The sequence below is a fragment of the Pelodiscus sinensis genome, chromosome 21 (assembly GCF_049634645.1).
Source record: "Pelodiscus sinensis isolate JC-2024 chromosome 21, ASM4963464v1, whole genome shotgun sequence".
NCBI lineage: Eukaryota > Metazoa > Chordata > Testudines > Trionychidae > Pelodiscus > Pelodiscus sinensis.
In genome coordinates this window covers 14,496,414-14,517,206 of record NC_134731.1, presented here as the reverse complement: position 1 = coordinate 14,517,206, position 20,793 = coordinate 14,496,414, and the positions used below count along the sequence as shown (strand labels likewise).

General features: G+C 46.9%; 1 protein-coding gene across 4 annotated transcripts in view; it reads left to right on the top strand.

The window, feature by feature from the left end:
- LOC102454835 (Na(+)/citrate cotransporter-like) overlaps positions 1 to 20,596 on the top strand; it is a 39,672-nt gene extending 19,076 nt beyond the window's left edge. The window contains exons 6-13 of one of the 4 annotated variants that reach the window (XM_075904906.1): positions 949 to 1,120; positions 4,807 to 4,929; positions 7,746 to 7,799; positions 9,917 to 10,038; positions 10,931 to 11,049; positions 14,070 to 14,231; positions 16,851 to 16,988; positions 17,911 to 20,596. In XM_075904906.1, coding sequence (XP_075761021.1) covers positions 949 to 1,120; positions 4,807 to 4,929; positions 7,746 to 7,799; positions 9,917 to 10,038; positions 10,931 to 11,049; positions 14,070 to 14,231; positions 16,851 to 16,988; positions 17,911 to 18,039 — 1,019 coding nt within the window. In that variant the 3' untranslated portion in view covers positions 18,040 to 20,596. Of the gene's footprint in view, positions 1 to 948; positions 1,121 to 4,806; positions 4,930 to 7,586; positions 7,800 to 9,916; positions 10,039 to 10,930; positions 11,050 to 14,069; positions 14,232 to 16,850; positions 16,989 to 17,910 lie in introns of all 4 variants that reach the window. The other 3 variants (XM_075904903.1, XM_075904904.1, XM_075904905.1) reach the window with 3 other exon arrangements.
- The last annotated feature ends 197 nt before the right edge of the window (positions 20,597 to 20,793 follow it).

Genomic DNA, 20,793 nt, shown 5'->3' with positions numbered 1-20,793 from the left:
GTGGCCTGTGCTTGGCAGAGCCTAATGTACATTTCAGGGGAGGAAGGACAGTAGGGAATTACTGGAACTCAAGGGACCTGAATTAAATTAATCAGAAATGTACTGAATGCCAATCAATGCTGATAATGTCCTCCTAAGCCCTGACAGTACTACTCCCTGAACAGTCAGTCCCAGATTCTCTGGGTGACCTCACTTAATCTCTCCCCTGTCTCTGTTCCTTATCTGTAACTTGGCGCTGATACATCCTAGGGATGTAAGCGACTAGTCAAGTGAATACTCAACTACTCGCTCCCCTGCCCCACCGCCCACAGCCAATGTATCGGAGGCAGCAAGAAGGGGGGAAACAGGAGCTGTTGCTGGAGGCGGCTTCCTCCATCACCATCTCCGCCATGCGGGGGGGCGGGGATTGGAGCTGGGGAGGCAGCGCTGCAGTGGTCCCAGGGGCTGCTTGAGCTGGGACTGTTCAGGGAGTAGTACTGTCAGGGCTTAGGAGGACATTATCAGCATTGATTGGCATTCAGTACAATAAGAGGCATCAAGAAACTGAGGCACCAAGAGCGCTGCCTGCTGGCCCACCAATGGGAGGAGAGGAGGACAGTTGCCATGGGGTCTGGTGATTCAAAAGGACCCAGCGCTTGTGGCAGTGGCCAAAGCCTTGGGCCATTTAACTTGCTGCTGGAGCCCTGCGTGGCGCACTCCAGGCACTTCTCAGGGCTGGCTGGGGGGAGGAGCGCCAGCGCAGTGTACTCTGTGTGGCAGTGAGGACCAGCTGGCTTGAGTCCCATTCTTTCCTCCTGAAACCCCACCCCATTTTGTAGCATAGATCCCACATCCACCCCCACCTTGCCCAGAGATTTGCCAAGTCTCTCAGCCTTCCTGGCTGCCTCTGGGCTAAGCCTTGCAACTCCCTTTCTTTTCCGAAGGTAAGTTTCTATTTGTTGTTTCCAGTCCTTGGTAACGGACACATTCGTGATGAGCCCAAAGCTCCTGGTGCCGGGGAATTTAATAAGCACATCATGAAGGGGATGACACTGTGTGTGTGCTATGCTGCTAGTATTGGAGGAACCGCGACGCTCACAGGAACGGGGCCAAACCTGGTTTTTAAAGGCCAGATGGACCAGTAAGTTCTTGCTTTTTCTCCTTAATGCTCTCATGCTGCATTTGGACCAGCACACCTGGAAGTGTGAGTTGGTCGTCACTGCTGTGGGTTTCAGGAGCTGTCACCTGTGTGCGTGACATAATGAATAATGTATATGCTGTGTTTTGCCTCAAAAGCTTTTATTTCATCACAAGTGAGTAGTTGGTCCAGTCTGTCATTGTAGCCCATTGGGGGTATGTTTACACTGCAATGTAAACCCAGGTCTGTGAGATCTGGGCTGTTGTGTGTCAGCCTGCACCGGGCTTGCAATTCCTGTGCCCAGGTCACAGAGCTGTGCTAATGCATCCAGGCTACTCTATGCCAACTTTCCCCCTTGCTCTGCAGTTTGAGCTGTGTCCACATTGTGAAATAACAGAGTTTGTACCCCAGTTACAAGAGGACTGGGGGTCTAATCTCCCCCAGGACCTTGGATGTAGGACCTGATTCCTGAGTGCTTGCTGACTCAACTCAGACTGATTTATGTGTGGATGGAAGAGGGACATGGGCTGAGTTAAAGACTAGATTTAATGCACCATTTAAACAGTTATGGAATCCACGTTGCTGACTCTGTGGGTGCTTCAGGGCTGGAGCACATACAAGGAAAAATGAGTGGGTGCTCAGTACCCACTGGCAGCCAAACTCCCCTTCCTCCATTGCCCACTGGTGGCCCAGCTGACGAACTCCTCCCCCACCCTCCCAGCACTTCCAGAGCATTATGAACAGCTGATTCACAGCAGGAAGCTCCAGGAGGGAGAGGGCAGAACGGGACACAATGAGTTCAGGGGAAGAGGCGGGGTAGAACAGGGTAGAGGTTTGGGGAAGGGATTAAATGGGGGTGGGGCCAAGGTTGGGGGAAGTGGTGGAGTAGAGGTCGGGACTGGGGCAGGAGAAGTTGAACACCTCCCAGCTAGAGGTAAAGTCAGCACCTATGTTAGGAGTGGTTTCCTGTAGACTGCAGAGAATAGATAGGTCACATGGTGCTGGTTCCTCCTGTTTTATTTCCATCTGGAATGGAATAAATTAGGGGAAAATGCAATGACAAACAGGACACTGTGATTAACTCTGCATAATGGACAGACGTAATAAAGACCACAAAAAATGCAGTACAGGTACAGAGTTCTGTAACATGGCTTCTCCATGTAAGCAATTGCTGTAGAGGGTTTACCTGCGCCGGTCGACAAAGGCTTCCTTGTCAACCGCAGCGCGTCCAGACTGCCCTGATCTGCCGATAAACAGCTGATCATCAGCTGGTCGGCAGAGCGCGGCAGCAATTTAAATTTAAATGAAGCCGCGATTATTTAAATCGCAGCTTCATTTCCCTTTGCCGATCAGCCTAATCTACATGGCTCCATCAACGGAGCCATGTAGTTTAGACACACCCTGTGTGTGTCTGTGTGCAGTGTCCAGCAGGGGATGGGTCTCTGAGGAGAGGCACATAGGAAATAGCCCAGCTGCCTGACGCCTGGGCTAGGTGGAGGAATCTGAACAAAGCAAGGGGTGTAGCCACCTGGGGGCTAAGGGACCAGTTGCTGGGAGTGAGTTAGACTGGGAGTGGGAGTTAGTAGGATGAGGAGAGTAGACTGAGAGCAGGAAAGGGGGGTTCAGGGCCCATGAGTCCCTTTCCTCTGAGAGGAATAAGGCTGTCTGCCCTGTGTTAACATCGCTCCTATGCTACGCTGTATCTCTGAGAAGCAATAAAACCTTCTACTCTCCTCATCGTACCCAGCCGAGACTGCTTCACCCCCACAGCCACAGCTCACTCGCCCCAGGCAGCCCGCCCCCCATTGTCCTCTTTCTAGGTCCAAGGTGTTATCTGCTGCCACCTGGGACTCAGGTTGTGAGAGACTGCACATACATCATTCTCTTCTCCCCCCCTTTCCCTTCTTCCATTTATTTCAAGTTTTCTTATCCCCTCCTCATAACTCTGGTCATCTGAAGAAGTGGGCTGTGCCCACGAAAGCCCATGATACCATCTACATGTTTTATTTGTCTATAAAGTGCTACCAGACCATTTGTTGTTTTTTTTCTGTAACAAACTAACTCTGCTACCCCCTGAAGCTCCATACTCCCTGAGAGAGTCACACACAGCCGCCCCTCCTCATGCAGCTAGTGCTGCAGGGCCTGGGTAAAGTGAGGCACTCACACACAGCTTCATTACAGAGCAGCGTAGGACAGTAGGATTAGATATAACCCTCTAAGACAAATGGTGAATGCAACACCAGCGCGAACATAGGATTACAAAAGTAGACCTCACCCCCCGCCTACATCACAGAGCCAAACATAGGTCCCATCAAAGTGAATAGAAGCTTTGTTGGTTTCAGTATAAGCAAGATCATGTCCTAAATTCATAGCTTCTGGCAGACCCCTTAGTTCTAAGGGTTAGGAAAGGCAATGCTAAAAGCATAGATTGTTGAGCAGACTTGCTGAAAACAGAACATTTTTGTTAGGATATCCATGGGTCTTTAAACTAGCCTTATGTCATATGGGTCCAAAATATGCCAGCTCATCTGATGAAGCAGGTCTCGTGTGTGTGTGTGTGTGTGTGTGTGTGTGTGTGTGTGTGTGTGTGTGTGTGTGTGTGTGTGTCTCTCTCTCTCTAAGGGTACGTCTGGACTACCGCGTTTTGTCGACGGAAGTTTTGTCGACAGATACTGTCAACAAAACTTCCGTCGACAAAGAGCGTCCAGACACATTGAGTTCTGTCGACAAAGCAAGCTGCTTTGTCGACAGAACTCCGTAGTCTGGACGCAATGTTACAGGCAATAACACCTTCTGTCGACAGAGTTCTGTCGACAGAAGGTGTTATGCCTCGTAAAATGAGGTATACCAGCGTCGACAAAACTGCTGAGTTCTGTCGACGTTATGTCGACAGAACTCAGCGGTAGTGTAGACGCTGGTATAGTTTTGTCGACAAAAGTCCACTTTTGTTGACAAAACTAGGTAGTCTAGACACACCCTAAGGCTATGGTTACCCTACTGAGTTATTTCAGGATATCTCTGGTATCTCAAAATAGCTATTTTGTGTCTTAAGAGCAAGCCAATTATATTGAAATATAACGGGCTTGCTATTCTGGTGTACCTGTAAACCTCAATGCATGAGGGATAAGGGGCATTTTGTAATAGTGCTTTATTTCAAAATAAGATCAAAAGCATACTACAAATTGCGTAGCTTATTTTGAGGTAAGGGTGCTGTATAGTCACATCCTAAGATGCCACAATATTACTACTTCTTTTTAAAGTTACAGACTAATACCTCTACTCCGCTGAGACTTTTGGGTGCAAAATAGTTAAATACAAGTTTTTCTGGCTCCACAAATGGGTAACTGGATGAAATGTAACAGGCTGTGATATGAAGGTATTCAGACTAAATGATCTATTGGTCCCTTTTAGCCTTAAATTCTATGAATTATGAAAAACAGCAAGATGGGCTACTGTGTGCAATTAATGTAAAGCGTTGTGTAAACAACAGAGGGCAATTCCATCCAGGCAGGTAGCGCCCAGGAGAGTCATTCCACTGACTTCAATTGGCTTTGGAGGAGGCCCATAGGGTTGAGTAATGAACAAAAAACCTTGGGGCTCTTGTATTTGTTTTCATTATCACATATAGAAGGGAGAATATACACAAGTGGTTTGACCCTGGTAGAGAAACCACTATTTTCTCTCTGTAGGTTGTTCCCCCAAAATGACGATATCGTGAATTTTGCTTCCTGGTTTGGATTTGCATTTCCTAATATGATTCTGATGTTGATTATATCTTGGTTGTGGCTCCAGTTATCATTCATGGGGTTCAAGTAAGTATACAAATAGAATGATGCTGGGCAGGTTCTGAGCAGGTGTCAATCAACTGTAACTCTGGCCCTCTTGGTTTGTCTTTCTATTGTTGGGTATAGTCCCTTCTGACCTTAAAGTCTATGGGTATGTCTACACTACAAAGATAATTCGAACTAACAGCCGTTAGTTCGAATTAACTTTGATAGGCGCTACACACGCGAACCGCTAGTTCGAACTTATTTGAACTAGCAGAGCGCTTAATTCGAACTAGGTAAACCTCATTCCACGAGGACTAATGCCTAGTTCGAATTAAGTAGTTCGAATTAAGGGCTGTGTAGCCACTTAATTCGAACTAGTGGGAGGCTAGCCCTCCCCAGCTTGCCCTGGTGACCACTCTGGGCACCACCAGGGAAACTCTTCTGCCCCCCTCCCGGCCCCGGACTCCTTAAAGGGGCACGGGCTGGCTACGGTGCCCGTGCCAGGTACAAGCCTGCCACCACCCAGCCAGCAGACCATGCACCTGGCACGGCTCGAGCCAGCCACCCGCTGCCACCCAGCCCTCCGCCTCTTCCCGGGACCAGGCTGGCGGCACCCGGGAGCCTGCCCAGGTCCGCAAGAGGCGGACGCCCGCCTGGTCTAGTGCAGACATTGTGGACCTCATCCACGACCTCTGCAATAGGCACAGGAAAGTGGCCGTCTAGAGCAGGATAGCTGCCAGCCTGGCCATCCAGGAGCAGGTTTGCATGAAAATCAAGGGGGTCCACTGAGACCCCCAACCCTGAGCCCTGAGCTTAGAATGGCCGTACTGGGTCAGACCAAAGGTCCATCTAGCCCAGTAGCCTGTCTGTCAACAGCGGCCAACACTAGGGACCCTGGAGGGGATGGACCGAAGACAATGACCAAGCCATTTGTCTCGTGCCATCCATCTCCAGCCTTCCACAAACAGAGGCCAGGGACACCATTTCTACCCCACAGGCTAATACCATTCCATGGACCCAACCTCCATGACTTTATCTCACTTCTCTTTAAACTCTGTTCTAGTTCTAGCCTTCACAGCCTCCTGCAGCATGGAGTTCCACAGGTTGACTATTTGCTTTGTGAAGAACAACTTTCTGTTATTAGTTTAAAGCCTGCTACCCATTCATTTCATTTGGTGTCCTCTAGTCCTACTATTATGGGAACTAATGAAGAACTTTTCTTTATGCACCCTCTGCACACCACTCATGCTTTTATAGACCTCTATCCTATCCCCCCAGTCTCCTCTTTTCTAAGCTGAAAAGTCCCATTCTCTTTAGCCTCTCTTCATATGGGACCTGTTCCAAACCCCTGATCATTTTAGTTGTCCTCCCCTCTCTCACCTTCTCTCTTTCCCTCTCCCACTTCCTTTTCCCAGTCTCCCCCAGTTTTGTTCAATAAAGAGAGTTTCTATTTTTGAACACACGTGTCCTTTATTTTGTACATCAGGAAGGGGGGCTAGGGAGGGGTAAGTGGAAGGAGGTGAGGGAGGAATGGGGTACAAGCCCCCGATGGGGAGGACTGGGGTGGCTCTGGGGGCTCCTCGGGGTGGAAGCTCTCCTGCAGCCCCCTGATTGACCCCGCTCCCCAGATGGCAGCCTGCAGCAAGTGCAGCCGGGCTGATGGCCGAGTGCTGTGATGTGCCGAGTGTGGGCACTCAGGGCACTCCAAGCCAGGACTGCTTTGCTGTCCCTCATCGAGTTAGACAAGCAAGTGGGGAACCCCTGAGAACTGTCTGTCTGGGGTGGGGGTTGGGTCTCTTTAAGCACAGCCCTTGGCTAACCTGAGACAGCAGCTCCACGCTCTAAGTCCTAATCTGATGCCCTGCCGGCACTGCTTCCGGCCATCCTTAACCTCGGTTCAGGGTCCACTCAATGTGGACATGCTAGTTCGAATTAGCAAAACGCTAATTCAAACTAGTTTTTAGGTCTAGATGCACTAGTTCGAATTAGCTTAGTTCAAATTAACTAATTCGAATTAAGTTAGTTCGAATTAGTGCTGTAGTGTAGACATACCCTATGAGTTTATGAGTCTATGAGTATATGTATGTTCCTGAAATTACATGATGCCATGGTCTATAATTTGGAAGCAAAGTATTACATAGACAAGGAATGACATGTCATGTAACAATGTATCTTTAGTAGGTAGGAACTTCACATATTCATAAACCTCTAAGGTGAGATTGAACTTTTGTTGTTACCATCACATTTGTAGTTAATGTTTATTTTCCAATGTATTGCAGAGAGCACAACTGATCTTGAGGCTCCACACTTAGTAAGAAAAAGTTCGTGCCCCAATGAGTTTATAATGTAACTAGACAAAACCGAAAAAGAGTGGGCAGCGAGACAGAGGCACAGAGAGGTGAAGTAACATGCCCAAGGTTGTAGATTGAATCTGTGGCAGAACCAAGAAGCGAATCTAGCTCTCCTGACTCCCAGTGCAATTCTCTACCCCCCAGACCACACATCTCAGCAGGAGATGGTAACCAGTGGTAGCTATGTGCAAAGTATAATACAGGAACCGTTCACTTTATAGCATACCGCAGCCTTTCTAGGGTGCCACTAGCATGGTTCTGTGCCTCACAGAATAAGGGTCAAAGTGGATTCACTGGTAATTTTCTCTTGCAAATATTTATAATGTTCCTTCTTTTTTTCTTCTCAAGTTTTAAAAAAACATGGGGCTGTGGGATTGAAAGAACAGAAAAAGAGAAATCTGCTTTCAACGTGCTCAAGGACGAGTACCAGAAACTAGGCCCTGTCTCATTTGCTGAATTCAGTGTCCTTATGCTCTTCTTTCTGCTTGTTCTTCTGTGGTTTACCAGAGCTCCCGGCTTCGTTCCTGGCTGGGCCACTTTCCTCTTCAATAAAGATAAAGAGTAAGTTTGAATCCTGCAGTGTTTTGGCTGATGGAGCAATAAATTATTTGCCTCTACGCCTGTTTGATCATAAGGGGTGTTTCATTCAGCTCCTGTCTCATGTCACACATGGACGTTGCGTGATGGGTCTGATGCTAGTTCTCATTTGTTGGGCAGCACCAAACCACCAGATAATTGACAATCTCTGCTCTAAAGAGGCACATGTAACAAAGGTGCTGCAGAGCCAGTGTGAGGGATATTCATGGTATTTGTGTGTCAATCCAGTTTGTGTATATATTTTTATTAGCCTTCCAATTTTATGATAAGTTCAGGTTTAATGTCATTTTAATAGGCAGTAATGTCATTTGCAAGGGAGAAGCTATCCATCACCCACAAAGAAACTGACTCAGTGATTTGAATGACTTCTCTATCTTCCTCCTGTGCTCTTAACCTTGCACACAAGTTTTAAGGGGAGACACAATTAAGATCATTTCTTGCCACAGCCCCACATGTGCAGCAACATTTGAATTGTTGTAGCTTTCCTGTTGAGAAGTGTCTTTACTCAGCTCACATGCACCAGTTGCACCTTTCTGTTTGGTCACCTGCACTGCTTGTGTATTATTATTCTTGTATTTATTTGCATTGTGATCATGCCTATGGGTCCCAATCATTCCTCTATGGGGGTAGGGGCTGCACAAAAGTAGATGAAAAAAGACTGTGCCTGTCCCAGAGAATTCACTAGCTAAGGTCACAATTTGAGTTTCAGAGTTTGGTGCAAAAGTGGGACTTTTTGCTTTGAAATAGGAAGGGAAAATGTTGTGCTGGTTGTTTTGAGACCTTGGTATTTGCTGCAGTCTAACATTTTCAAAACTACATAAGTGATTTTGAAGCCTAAATCCATTTTCAAAAGTGACTTAGGACCTCCCATTAAGTGCCCACGGCAGACCTGGGCAAAGTACCCTCTGCAGGCCAAATTCAGCCCACCAAGCTGCCAGATCAGGCCTGCAGACTCCTAGCCTGCTCACTGCATGGTGCCAAGAAACACAGCCATGGAGGGGTTGTTTGAACAGCTGTGAGCGTGGGGGAAGGAAGGAAAGGGATGAGTGCTGCTCCTGCTCCTAGCACATACCCATTGGCCACTTTCTGGCCAATGGGAGCTGTCTGTTGCCACAAGCAGCTTGGGAGACACCCTCTCCTCTGCCTATCAGGCTCCTAGCTTTTTAGAAATCACATGGCCCCTGCAGCCAGTGCGGGGGCAGGGCAGGCAAGGAGTTTCTTGGAAAGGCTGCTGCCCGGGAGTCAAGCAAGCAATCTCCCAGTCAGAGCGTAGCTCTGGCACCCCAACCTTCAGCTCCCCTATCCCACATAACCCAAACCCCTTGCCCCCTCCTGTCCCCGTGCCCCCTCCCAGATCCTGCACCCCAATCCCCTGCCCAAGGTCACAGCCCAAGCCCCTGCACTCCCCTCGTATACCCTAGTCCCCTTCCCCAGGTCACAGCCCCCTCTTGCATAAGCTGACAACCCAAAACCCTGCACCCATGTCCTCTAACCCAATCACAACTGCCTCCTTCACCCAAAGCCCGCACCTTCTCCTGCCGCCCAGTTCCTTACCGCAAGCTCCCTTCTGCACCCAACCTCCATCCCAGGCCCTGCACCTCCTCCATTAATATGGAAGGGTATGTCTAGACTACATGGCTCTGTCAACAGAGCCATGTAAACTAGTTTACCCGACATAGCCAATGAAGCGGGGATTTAAATAATCCCTGCTTCATTAAAATAAAAATGGCCGCTGTGCTCTGCCGACAATCAGCTGATCTGGCACAGCACGGGACTCTAGACGCGGATCAGTCGACAAGGGAAGCCTTTGTCGACCGCTCTCTTATGCCTTGTGAAACGAGGTTTACAGGAAGAGTGCGGCTCTTGGCCACTTTCCAAATTCTTGGAGTGCCCCCCTACATCAAAAATTATTGCCCACGCCTGGTTTAGAGGGATTGTATGGACAAATGTGAATAGAATTTGTGGGTTACAGTGTTTGGGACAATGGTGTGTGTGTACTGGATAGATCCCATGCTGGAGGGGTGCCATGTAATGGGACAAGGTATACTATATTTTAAATTGCCCTCTGGTTTTTCTTATAGGTATGTTACTGATGCCACCGTAGCTCTCTTTGTTGCACTACTACTGTTCATAGTTCCTGCCACTAAACCCAAGTTCAACTGCTTTAGTCAAAATAGAGTTAACCCTGAACATAACAAAGAAGGTAATGGAAAGAGAAATTGACACTATTGCGGCTCTGTGATGAGAACACAACTCAGCATGCAGAGATTGGTGCTGAAAGAAGCAATCCTCTGTGACTCATGGCTTGTCTGCAGGAACCTTTTGCATGTGGCAAAGTGGTGGGGAAATGTACCCTAGGCCAACCTGCCGTATACTGTCTGTGTGGATCCTGCTACAAACTCCCTAGTGCACGCTATCCTTCTCCTCCTTGAAAGCAGAGTAGATCAGAGTCCACTGTGGAACTTCCACTGTGTGTCCGTGTGGAGTCTAGTAATGGTGTCTGAAAGGCTAGATTGAAAGACACATTCATACTCCAGCCTGCTGTGAACTCAAACCTGGTTAACACTAAACCAGACAGGTTGGTTTAAGGTATGCAACTCTATCTATGCTAAACATGTAGCTGGAGTCAGTTTACCTTAAGCTGAGCTATGGCAGCATCCACAGAGAGGGAGGCCCACTGGAGCACACACTTGTTTCGGCTTCTCTTGCTCATCACAGAGGGAGGAGTAGTGGCAGGGGCTGCCCTTAGCCTTCATTTTACGAGTCTATGTTAGACCTGCTAATTCGAAAGCTAGAAGATCGACCTCCGACGGGCTAATCTTGCTAGTGTAGACATGTCCTCAGTGTGTGCAGTCCATGGGAGCTAATCCCACATCTTAGTTACTCCTGGTGCTTGGTCCTAACCACAGTGCACTAGAATGGGCAGTTTTCTCACTAGTATTCCTGTCCTGGGCAATCATGTACCCTCTGTGTCACTCGAGCTCTTCCTTTGCACGGGGGTGGTAGCTACAGTAAGCGCACATCTGAGTGTACAGCTGGATCAAAGTTGGTGTCTCCATCTCACAGCATTCCATGCTCTGCTTTTATCGTTTCAGTGTCAGAAGAGCCCTTTTTCCCAGCCCCGCTGCTGGACTGGAAGGTGGTTCAGAAGAAGCTGCCCTGGAACATTGTGCTGCTGCTAGGGGGAGGATTCGCCTTGGCCAGTGGAAGCGATGTATGACTTACCCTCTAGCTGCCACTGAGTCCCAGGGGGACTTCTAGGCTCTGCTTGTTGGTCCTTTATTCATAGTAATGAGTCCAAACAGCACCTGCATGTGAAGCAGGGCTTTATTTGCACCAGGGCTGAGCCCTGGCCCTTCTATGCTTGGCAGTATATAGCCCCAACACCTCTGGACTTACTGCTCAGTTCCAAATGTAAAAAATTACTTGAGCCCTGGCACTTCTTTCATTATAAATTAAGCACCCCTCTAAGCAAAGGGCTGAACTGCTAATTAGCATAATTAGGGATGGGTGCGCCTCAGGAATTGAACTTCAAAAGTTGAACTGCTTTGTTCATGTTTCTCCAGAATCTTGGCAGCCTTGACAGAAAGTCCTCTTTGGGGTTTCCTTAGTTGCAACTCAGTACCTTCAGAAGCATTAGCAATTCTTTCAACGATTGCTGTGAGCAATTCATGAAATGCTTGGCAAGGTGTGACTTCCTTGATCTTGGAAATAACTCAGTATTGTGCTTCTACTTGGCAAAACTGTACGGGTATGTCTACACTAGCCCCCTAGTCCGAACTAGGGAGGCTAAGGGTATGTCTACACTACAAAGTTAATTCGAACTAACAGACATTAGTTCGAATTAACTTTAATAGGTGCTACACTAGCACTCCGCTAGTTCGAATTTAAATCGAACTAGTGGAGCACTTAGTTCGAACTAGGAAAACCTCATTTTACGAGGATTAAGCCTAGTTCGAATTAGCTAGTTCGAATTAAGGGGTGTGTAGCCCCTTAATTCGAACTAGTGGGAGGCTAGCCTTCCCCAGGTTTCCCTGGTGGCCACTCTGGCCAACACCAGAGAAACTCGTCTGCCCCCCTCCCGGCCCGGACCCCTTAAAGGGGCACGGGCTGGCTACGGTGCCCGTGCCAGGTGCAATCCTGCCAGGACCCAGCCAGCAGACCCTGCACCTGGCACGGATCGAGCCAGCCACCCGATGCCCGCCAGCCCTCCCCATCTTCCTGGGACCAGGCTGGCGGCTCCCGGGAGCTTGCCCGGGACAGTAAGAGGCGGGCACCCGCCTGGGCTAGTGCAGACATCATGGACCTCTTCCACGATCTCCGCACTAGGCACAGGAAAGTGGCCGTCTAGGGCAGGAGAGCTGCCAGCCTGGCCACCCAGGAGCAGGTGTGCAAGAGAATCAAGGGGGTCCACTTAGACCCCCGACCCTGAGCCCTGAGCTTACAATGGCCGTCCTGGGTCAGACCAAAGGTCCATCTAGCTCAGTAGCCTGTCTGCCGACAGCGGCCAACCCTAGGAACCCTGGAGGGGATGAACTGAAGACAGTGACCAAGGCATTTGTCTCGTGCCATCCCTATCCAGCCTTCCACAAACCTTGGGCAGGGACACCACTCCTACCCTCTGGCTAATAGCACTCCATGGACCCAACCTCCATGACATGATCTCACTTCCCTTTAAACTCTGTTCTAGTTGTAGCCTTCACAGCCTCCTGCAGCAAGGAGTTCCACAGGTTGACTCTTTGCTTTCTGAAGAACAACTTTCTGTTACTAGTTTGAAGCCTGCTACCCATTCCTTTCCTTTGGTGTCCTGTAGTCCTTCTTTATGGGAACTAATGAAGAACTTTTCTGTATGATCCCTCTGCACCCCACTCATGCTTTTAGAGACCTCTATCCTGTAGCCCCTCCGTCTCCTCTTTTCTAAGCTGAAAAGTCCCAGTCTCTTTAGCCTCTCTTCATATGGGACCTGTTCCCAACCCCTGATCATTTTAGTTGCCCTCCCCTCTCCCGGCCTCTCTCTTCCCCTCTCCCACCTCCTTTTCCCAGTCTCCCCCAGTTTTGTTCAATAAAGACAGATTCCATTTTGGAAGACACGTGATCTTTATTTTGTACATCAAGAAGAGGGGCTAGGGAAGGGTAAGTGGAAGGAGGTGAGGGAGGAATGGGGCACGAGTCCCCCGATGGGGAGGACTGGGCTGGCTCTGCGGGCTTCTGGGGGTGGAAGCTCTCCTGCAGCCCCCCAATTGCCCCCTCTTCCCAGATGGCAGCCTGCGGCAAGTGCAGCCGGGCTGATGGCTGAGTGGTGTGATGTGCCCAGTGTGGGTAGTCCGGGCAATCCAAGCCAGGACTGCTTTGCAAGCGGGGCACCCCTGAGAACTGTCTGTCCGGGGTGGGGGTCGGGACCCTTTAAGCACAGCCCTCGGCTAGCCTGAGACAGCAGCTCCATGCTCTAAGTCTTCCTCTGATGCCCTGCCGGCACTGCTTCCGGCCATCCTTAAGCCCGGTTCAGGGTCCACTTAATGTGGACATGCTAGTTCGAATTAGCAAAACGCTAATTCGAACTAGTTTTTTAGTCTGGATCCGTTAGTTCGAATTAACGTTGTAGTGTAGACATACCCTAATGTAGGCATTCGAAGTTGCAAATGAAGCCCAGGATTTAAATATCCCAGGCTTTATTTGCATCTTCCCATGCAGGCGCCATTTTTAAATCCCCCTTTGTCCAAACTGACAGCCCACAGCTACACGTGGCAGTCAAATGTTAACTCGAACTAAGTCCTTAGTTTGAGTTAACTGTTATGCCTTGAACTGTTACACCATCGCGGGCAATCAATTCGGACTAAGGGGGATTTAAAAATGGCGCCCGCATGGGAAGATGCAAATAAAGCCCGGGATATTTAAATCCTGGGCTTCATTTGCAACTTTGAATGCCTACATTAGCCTCCATAGTTCGGACTAGGGGTCTAGTGTAGACATAGCCTAAGTTCCTTCTGATGAGAATTAGAGAAAATAAATCTGACAATTTCCAGCTGGCAGGGAATCTCCTTTATTATTGTTTTTAAGAAAGCTCACATTACTTCTTTTATAAATGACCCAGTTTCCTGCTTTTAAATGATCTAACCACTAATGTCAATGGCCTGTTTTCATATGTGTATTGGGGTTTGGCAATACATTGCACACTGCATGAGCAATGGTCTAGAGTTCTGTGTCTTACTGAAATGCACCTCTTGATCTTGTCAGGCTTCTGGTCTGTCGAAATGGCTGGGGAATCAGATGATCCCATTGCATGCTATTCCACCCTGGGCCATTGCAGTGATCGTTACACTTGTTGTCGCAACCTTCACCGAATGCACCAGCAATGTAGCTACGGCCACCCTCTTTCTACCTGTCTTTGCGTCCTTGGTAAGATTCATTTTCTACGTGGCTTTTTCTCACTGCTGATCTGTAAAGTTGACTTTAACATCAAAGAAAAATGGATAATCTTTTAAAACAGAGCAAGGCCATATTAATTACCATGTGCAGTATATATGATTTAAGCCAAGGGAATCTTTATGCAAATAGGGTTACTCCAGAAAGCATACAACGTATCAGACAGCACTGGCTCCAGTGCTAGGGGAAACGTCCTTTGTTTATCCACAGGCCAGGTATCACACAGGCAGCAGCTCTGCAGACTTCCCTGGTACTGCCCCGCCACTGTGCATCAGCCTTGATGGGACAACTCCTGGAGTGAGAGAGTAAATCAACTTCCATGGCCCCTCTCCTAAGATTGCCTAATAGGAGGCCAGTTAATGCCAACTGCTGTGCAAGGCGGGCACTTGTCCACTAGAAAGAGGACTGAGCCACCAAATCATTTAACAGAGCCCACCCAACACCAGTCAGCTGGTAAGGACTTTTGGTCACTTGAGCTGTATTCAACCAGCAGTCTGGAGGTTAAAAGTTCTAGCTTGTCCCCGCGCGTTAGCTAGTCCCCACCAAAAACATTTCACCTCTTAAGTCTCGCATTCAGGAGAGCAATGCTGAAGCCAATAGACTCTATACACAAGCTGAAAATTAAGCTATTGAACCTTATGCATCTACTTAAGTTCCAATGAAGCCAATAGGGGAAAACTTAAGTATATACTTTCCTGCCTTACAGAGAGGTAAGTTTAGCACTGAGGGCTTGGTTTTTCCATTGCCTTGCACCTTGCATGATCATTTACCCAAGTGCAAAATGATTACAAAATGTGTTTAATATTTTATCCCTACTTTGCACAGGTGTAAATGTGGACCCAAACTGGAGAGCAGTGGAGAATTGAGTCTTGAATGTGTATCATTGATTAAAACTCTTAGGGTACGTCTAGACTACATGCCACTGTCGCCAGAGGCATGTAGATTAGGCTACCAGGCATAGGAAAATGAAGCGGCGTTTTAAATAATCGCCGCTTCATTTAAATTTACATGGCTGCCGCACTGAGCCGACAAACAGCTGATCAGCTGTTTGTCGGCTCAGCGCGGCAGTCATGTAAATTTAAATGAAGCGGCGATTATTTAGAACGCTGCTTCATTTTCCTATGCCTGGTAGCCTAATCTACATGCCTCTGGTGATAGAGGCATGTAGTCTAGACGTACCCTCAGAGAGGTAGCCATGTTAGTTTTAAAAACATTGAGTAGTGCTTAGGCACCTTAGAAACTACCAAAAATATATAGTATTTTGAGCTTTTATGGGCAAAACCCACTTCTTCTGATGGAAGAAGTGGGTTTTCCCATGAAAGCTCATGATATTATATTTATATATTTGTTAGTCTCTAAAGAGACAGAGAACTACTCTTTCCTTTTATCATTGATTAAATACTTTAAGGTCCCTTGGGATTACAAATGCTGAATACATAGAAAACATTTTCCTCTGCTGTGATAGTCTTCTTGTAGACTCCAGATTTCCCCTCCCCCATCCTGAGATTTGTGTTCTTCTTTGGTAATAACCAGCACACTTCATTCATTTCCTAGGATGCTTCAGCCATCTCAGTCTCTTTCTGCAGAATAAAACAGAACATTTTTAAAACTTAGGAAGACACATAAGGAGAGGACTAAAAATGGCACAGATGTTTTGACAAAGTTGGCACCAGAGCAGATGAAAATAGATAGTCTTGTCTTTATTCCAAAATAATTTTAGTATTTTCTTTCAGGTAGAATTATCCTGAACTAGGCTGCTTATAGCTGGCAGTGTCTTGAATTGGCACTGAAATTCTGGGTACTGGAGAAGCCCACAAAATGGGCATAATGTTTAAAAGTTTTGCTCTGTGAGTCTAGTTATAATCAAGTGCCTATATCACTTGGACAACCCATCTCAAAGTGTTTTCAGAGATCAAACAAAAGAACTCCTTATAAATTTGACCATAACCACAAATTATACCATGTGGGGTGGGGGAAGGGAGAGGAAGCACCAAGCATCATTTGTATATGTAATTCTGCAGCCAAAAGTGAATTGTGAAGAGAAATAAACCAGACTTGTAGCAAGCCTCATTCAGGAGAAAAAACTCACTGCATGAGTACATAAACGGTGATGGAACCAACCCTGTGCTGGCATCTCTGTAAATACCAAAATGGAGAGAATACCTACATTAGTCTCCCTAGTTCGAACTAGGGGGCTAGTGTAGACATACCCTCAGATACTAAGCTAATGAGCCATACAAGTACCTCAGATATACAGATAGATCATCCTCAAATGTTTGGAAAACATTTTGGAGCCAAACTCTGCCCTCAGATATGCATGTGCAGTTGCCTTTAATTAGGATGGGATTTGGTTGCCCCTCTGAGGGCAAAATGTATTATTATTGTAGGGCCTAGGAGCCTCAGCCACGGACGAACTTTCTGTTCAGTGACTCCATCCTTTGCTAGGAGAAGAGCCCAGGGAATCATGAATTTACATTTCAGCAGTAACTTACACTGGGGATGAACTGAGATACTGCATCCGAGGTCGCAGACTCTCTTCCTGCTTCTGTTTCCGAATGTTGCTAATGCTGCTCTTGGTCTGTTTTTCCTCAGTCACAGTCAATCAAAGTCAATCCTTTGTACATCATGATCCCTTGTACGCTCAGTGCCTCTTTTGCCTTTATGCTCCCGGTGGGGACACCTCCAAACGCGATAGTATTTTCCTATGGTCATCTCCGCGTTGCAGACATGGTAAGATCATGATAACCATTCCCTGATATTTTGCCAAAGCTTTCCATTACCCTTTGCCGTAAATTTCATGGATGTTGCTTACGTTTATGGTCTGGCATTTCTATAGTTCCCTTGGCTCTCCAGAGTTACATGCAGGACTTGTGACAGAATTTGCCAGTGCAAAGGAGTGGAGGGGAGGAGACTCAGCTCTGGGATCCCCAGAAGTGGCAGGGCCTCAAATGCAAGGGGCAGGACTAGAGGCAGCCAACCATCAGTGCTGCCCAGACTGCATCATGCTGGACTCTGGAAGAAATTTAAAAGGCTCAGAGCTCCAGCCACTGCTGTGGTAGCCTTGGGGGACAGCTCAGAGTCCCAGGTTTTTCTAAATTGCTGGGCTCCTGCCTTCCCCATTGGCAGCCTTGGTTCCATATAAATAACCTCAGCCTCATTCCCACTCCTGGGCAACATTGTTTCTGGGGATTTAAGCTGCAGCATAGGCATAGCCTCAGTGCGGCAGAATCAGGCCTTTAACCAATAAACCCATCTTGTTTTATAGTTAATGTGGGTGAGGCAGTATCTTTTATTGGACCAGGTTCTGTGCGTGAGAGAGGCAGTCTTTTGAGATGGTCCAGTAAAAGAGATTATCTCACTCACTTTATTTCTTTAATATCCCGGGAACTCCACTGCATACAACAATGGAAACTATCGTGTTCAATGGTCTTTCAAGATTGCAAACTAATTAAGAGTTTGCATACTGTTTCAGGGCAGTTCCATTTACAGAAGAACATCGAACAGCAGGCACAATGGTTATTTTCATGCTTTTTATAGGATCAGGCATCTAGTTATGCCTTCAGGTTTCTTCATTGTGTTTATGTGAATGGGTTCTGGCAGCTCTATGGAGACTCATTGTGCCAGTGTTTTGTGTTTCATTTTTCCTTGCCAGGCGAAATCTGGAATAGTGATGAACATTATCGGAATCCTCTGCGTCACTTTGGCCATCAACACCTGGGGACGTCCCATGTTCACCTTGGACATGTTCCCATCCTGGGCCAATACCACGGCTGGACAGTGAGGAGTAAAGAATTTAACAGCAGACCCAAAGGAATCCTAGTAGTGTTTCTTCCTTGCCCCACATCCTGCCTAGAGCCTTATAAGCACCTCAGATGCTGCATTAGGATGAATGCAACATTTTGAGGTCTAAATTTCAGGTCAGCTACAAATCAACTCATTCCAGCAGAGACTGAGCCACATGTGCTGCATCTGCACTGCAGTCTAAGGAGCGCTGTCCCTATTGTGCCTGTGATCTCTGTGGGTCTCCACACAAGACAGGAATGTAGCTCAAGATTTGATTTTTTTTTTTATATATATGAAGGAGAGGCGGCACTGCAATGAGTGGCTTGAACCTCCATGTAACTAGTGAGCACTTGGACTGAGCATTCCAACTGTTATTTGGAGGCTACTGCAGGAATGGTCCATTCTCAGCAATGTCATGAGAATGATTCCTTCAGAATACAGAGCCAGCAGTGTTCCCTGAAGCCTGGTCTTCCCTCCCAAATCTTTGCACATTAGCACGCAGCTGGGAAGAGTCCGGGTGACTAATATCAAGCTGAGAGACCAGGACTCAGCAGTCATGCCAGGCTGAGCTTTGGTCAGTTTCACGTTGTTGCCCGTTGCACTCAGGATTCAAAGATAAATCCCGTAAGTGCTCACCCAGCATACTATTAGTGAACTCTTTAATTCTGGGTTGAAGACAAGGCCTGAAAGACCAGCCCTTCAGTGGGAACAGACTTTGAACTTGAATCAAAATATAGCAATAATCAGAGAGTGAATTTACAGCTATTTGTGGGATGGGTCCTGAAATCCTTATGCATGGATCCCTGTGCCAAGGGGCTCCAATAGCTGGGCCAAGGGGCTCCAATGGCTGCTTTGTCTGACACAGGTCTGACTATCGGTCTGTGTGTAAAATGTTTTGTAGCATCTAGAATAGCACCATGATTTATGGGGGTGCTGTGATGCTTAAGAGCCCAATTCCTGCAGCCCTGAGAGGTCAGCTTGGAAAAGGATTTCAGGATTTGGCCCCAATGTAACAAATTAATGCACATAAGATGTTAAATGTTGTTATGCTTTTTCTTTATAGAACTGGGAAAATAATTATTGCTTTGCCTTTAAAAGCAAAGACAATATTTATCTGCAAAAACCTCTAGTGAAGAGCGAGAGGTATGTCCTGAAGGAAAACCCTGTTTCATAATTATTTAAATTCATTGTGTAAGGTCCTGATCCTGTAAGGTGCTGAGCACCATCCCCTCCCATTTGACTCTGGTGAGAGTTGCACTTGGCCTCTCCAAGGGATGTGCTCATTCTCTCATGCAGATGTGGCCAACCCTCCAGGCTTGTCCTGGAGTTTCTAGGAATGAGAGAGAAATCTTAAAGAGATCTTATGTCATGGGTTAAATCCTCCACGAATATATCTAAGCAGAAATGGTAACCCTAGTCTCAGGCTTAAAGAGTCTGTAGTTTGGCCAAAAGCCCAATACAGTCTGGATGGCCCCCTCCCTATTACTGCAGGGGGAGTACAAAGCTCATCAGCTGTTGGGTTTTCTGGTTGATTAACTTCATCTAACAAGCAAGAGCTGTTATGGTTGTGGGCATCTGATGAACACTTGACCACACAGAGAAGCACAGTGAAATCAATGGGTATGCATCACATACCTTGCTTAGCTGCTTGTGTAAATCCCACTAGGCACCTCTCTACATCTTTTGTAGGGTGACCAAAGGTTTAAGAAGGTTTAATAAGGATAGTCCTGATACTTGAGGCTTTTTCTTCTATATGAGCCTATAAGCCCCAAACCTGGCCCCATTTTCACCCTTGCTATCCAGTTACCATAACCTTTGGTGCCTAAATCTCTTTGTAAATCTGGCCCAATGTGCTGCCCTGAGATGCTGATTGCCCTTGACTCCCAGTGATTTTGTAGGAAGTGATCCAAGGGCCTCTTTGCGGGAGAGTAACAACTCACAAGTCTCCTTTTTAACTGGTGGGATTAGAGCTGGGTAAAACTTTCCAGTCCATTTGATAACATTCAGACTTGTAGCAGATTTGTTCCATGATTTTCAACATGAAGCATTTCAGCTATTCCGTTTGGAACAACCTTTCCTTTCCAGATTTTGCTTTCTTTTCTTTAAAAAAAAATTCAGAAGAGTTTAAAAAATGGACAAAATTAAATCAAAAGCTTTCCTTCCATCCAAAATATTTTTATGGCTTTGCAAAACTTGCCATTGAACTGAAAATAATAATTTTATTCATCCCGCTCTAGTTGGGATTTGAAATCTGGGTGAACTAGAATGCCATGGCGAGTTCTTAATTTTCCTGTCTAAACTAACTTACCGGTAATTAAAATTTTTCTACTTCAATGTAGGTGTTTCAGAAGGCCCCTAATTTAGGTGTTTCCCAGCTATGTGTGCAGGAGGAGTAACCTTGGGGGAATTTTCATAAGATGAAGAAACAACATTGTTATTGAGTTGTCGTGCCAGGAGATTTTTTTCTCATATTGCTGCAAAAGTGGAAATTAAACTTTATTTTCCTATGCTGGTATATACGATGTTTTATTCTTGGCAGGAGAAAGGGAGCATATAGATGTGAAAAGAAAGAACCTGGTTTCAAAGGTTTTGTGTCCTTTTGTTGTAATTATTGAGTCCTCTTCATACAACGCAGGGCATGATGACTTTACATTACACCAGTGAAGGGCAACCTAGGCTAGTGAGTGGGCTTCATGTGTGATCCTCCATCATCTTAGTGAGCTGTAAGATTAACCTAGCCATGGTAGCCTCC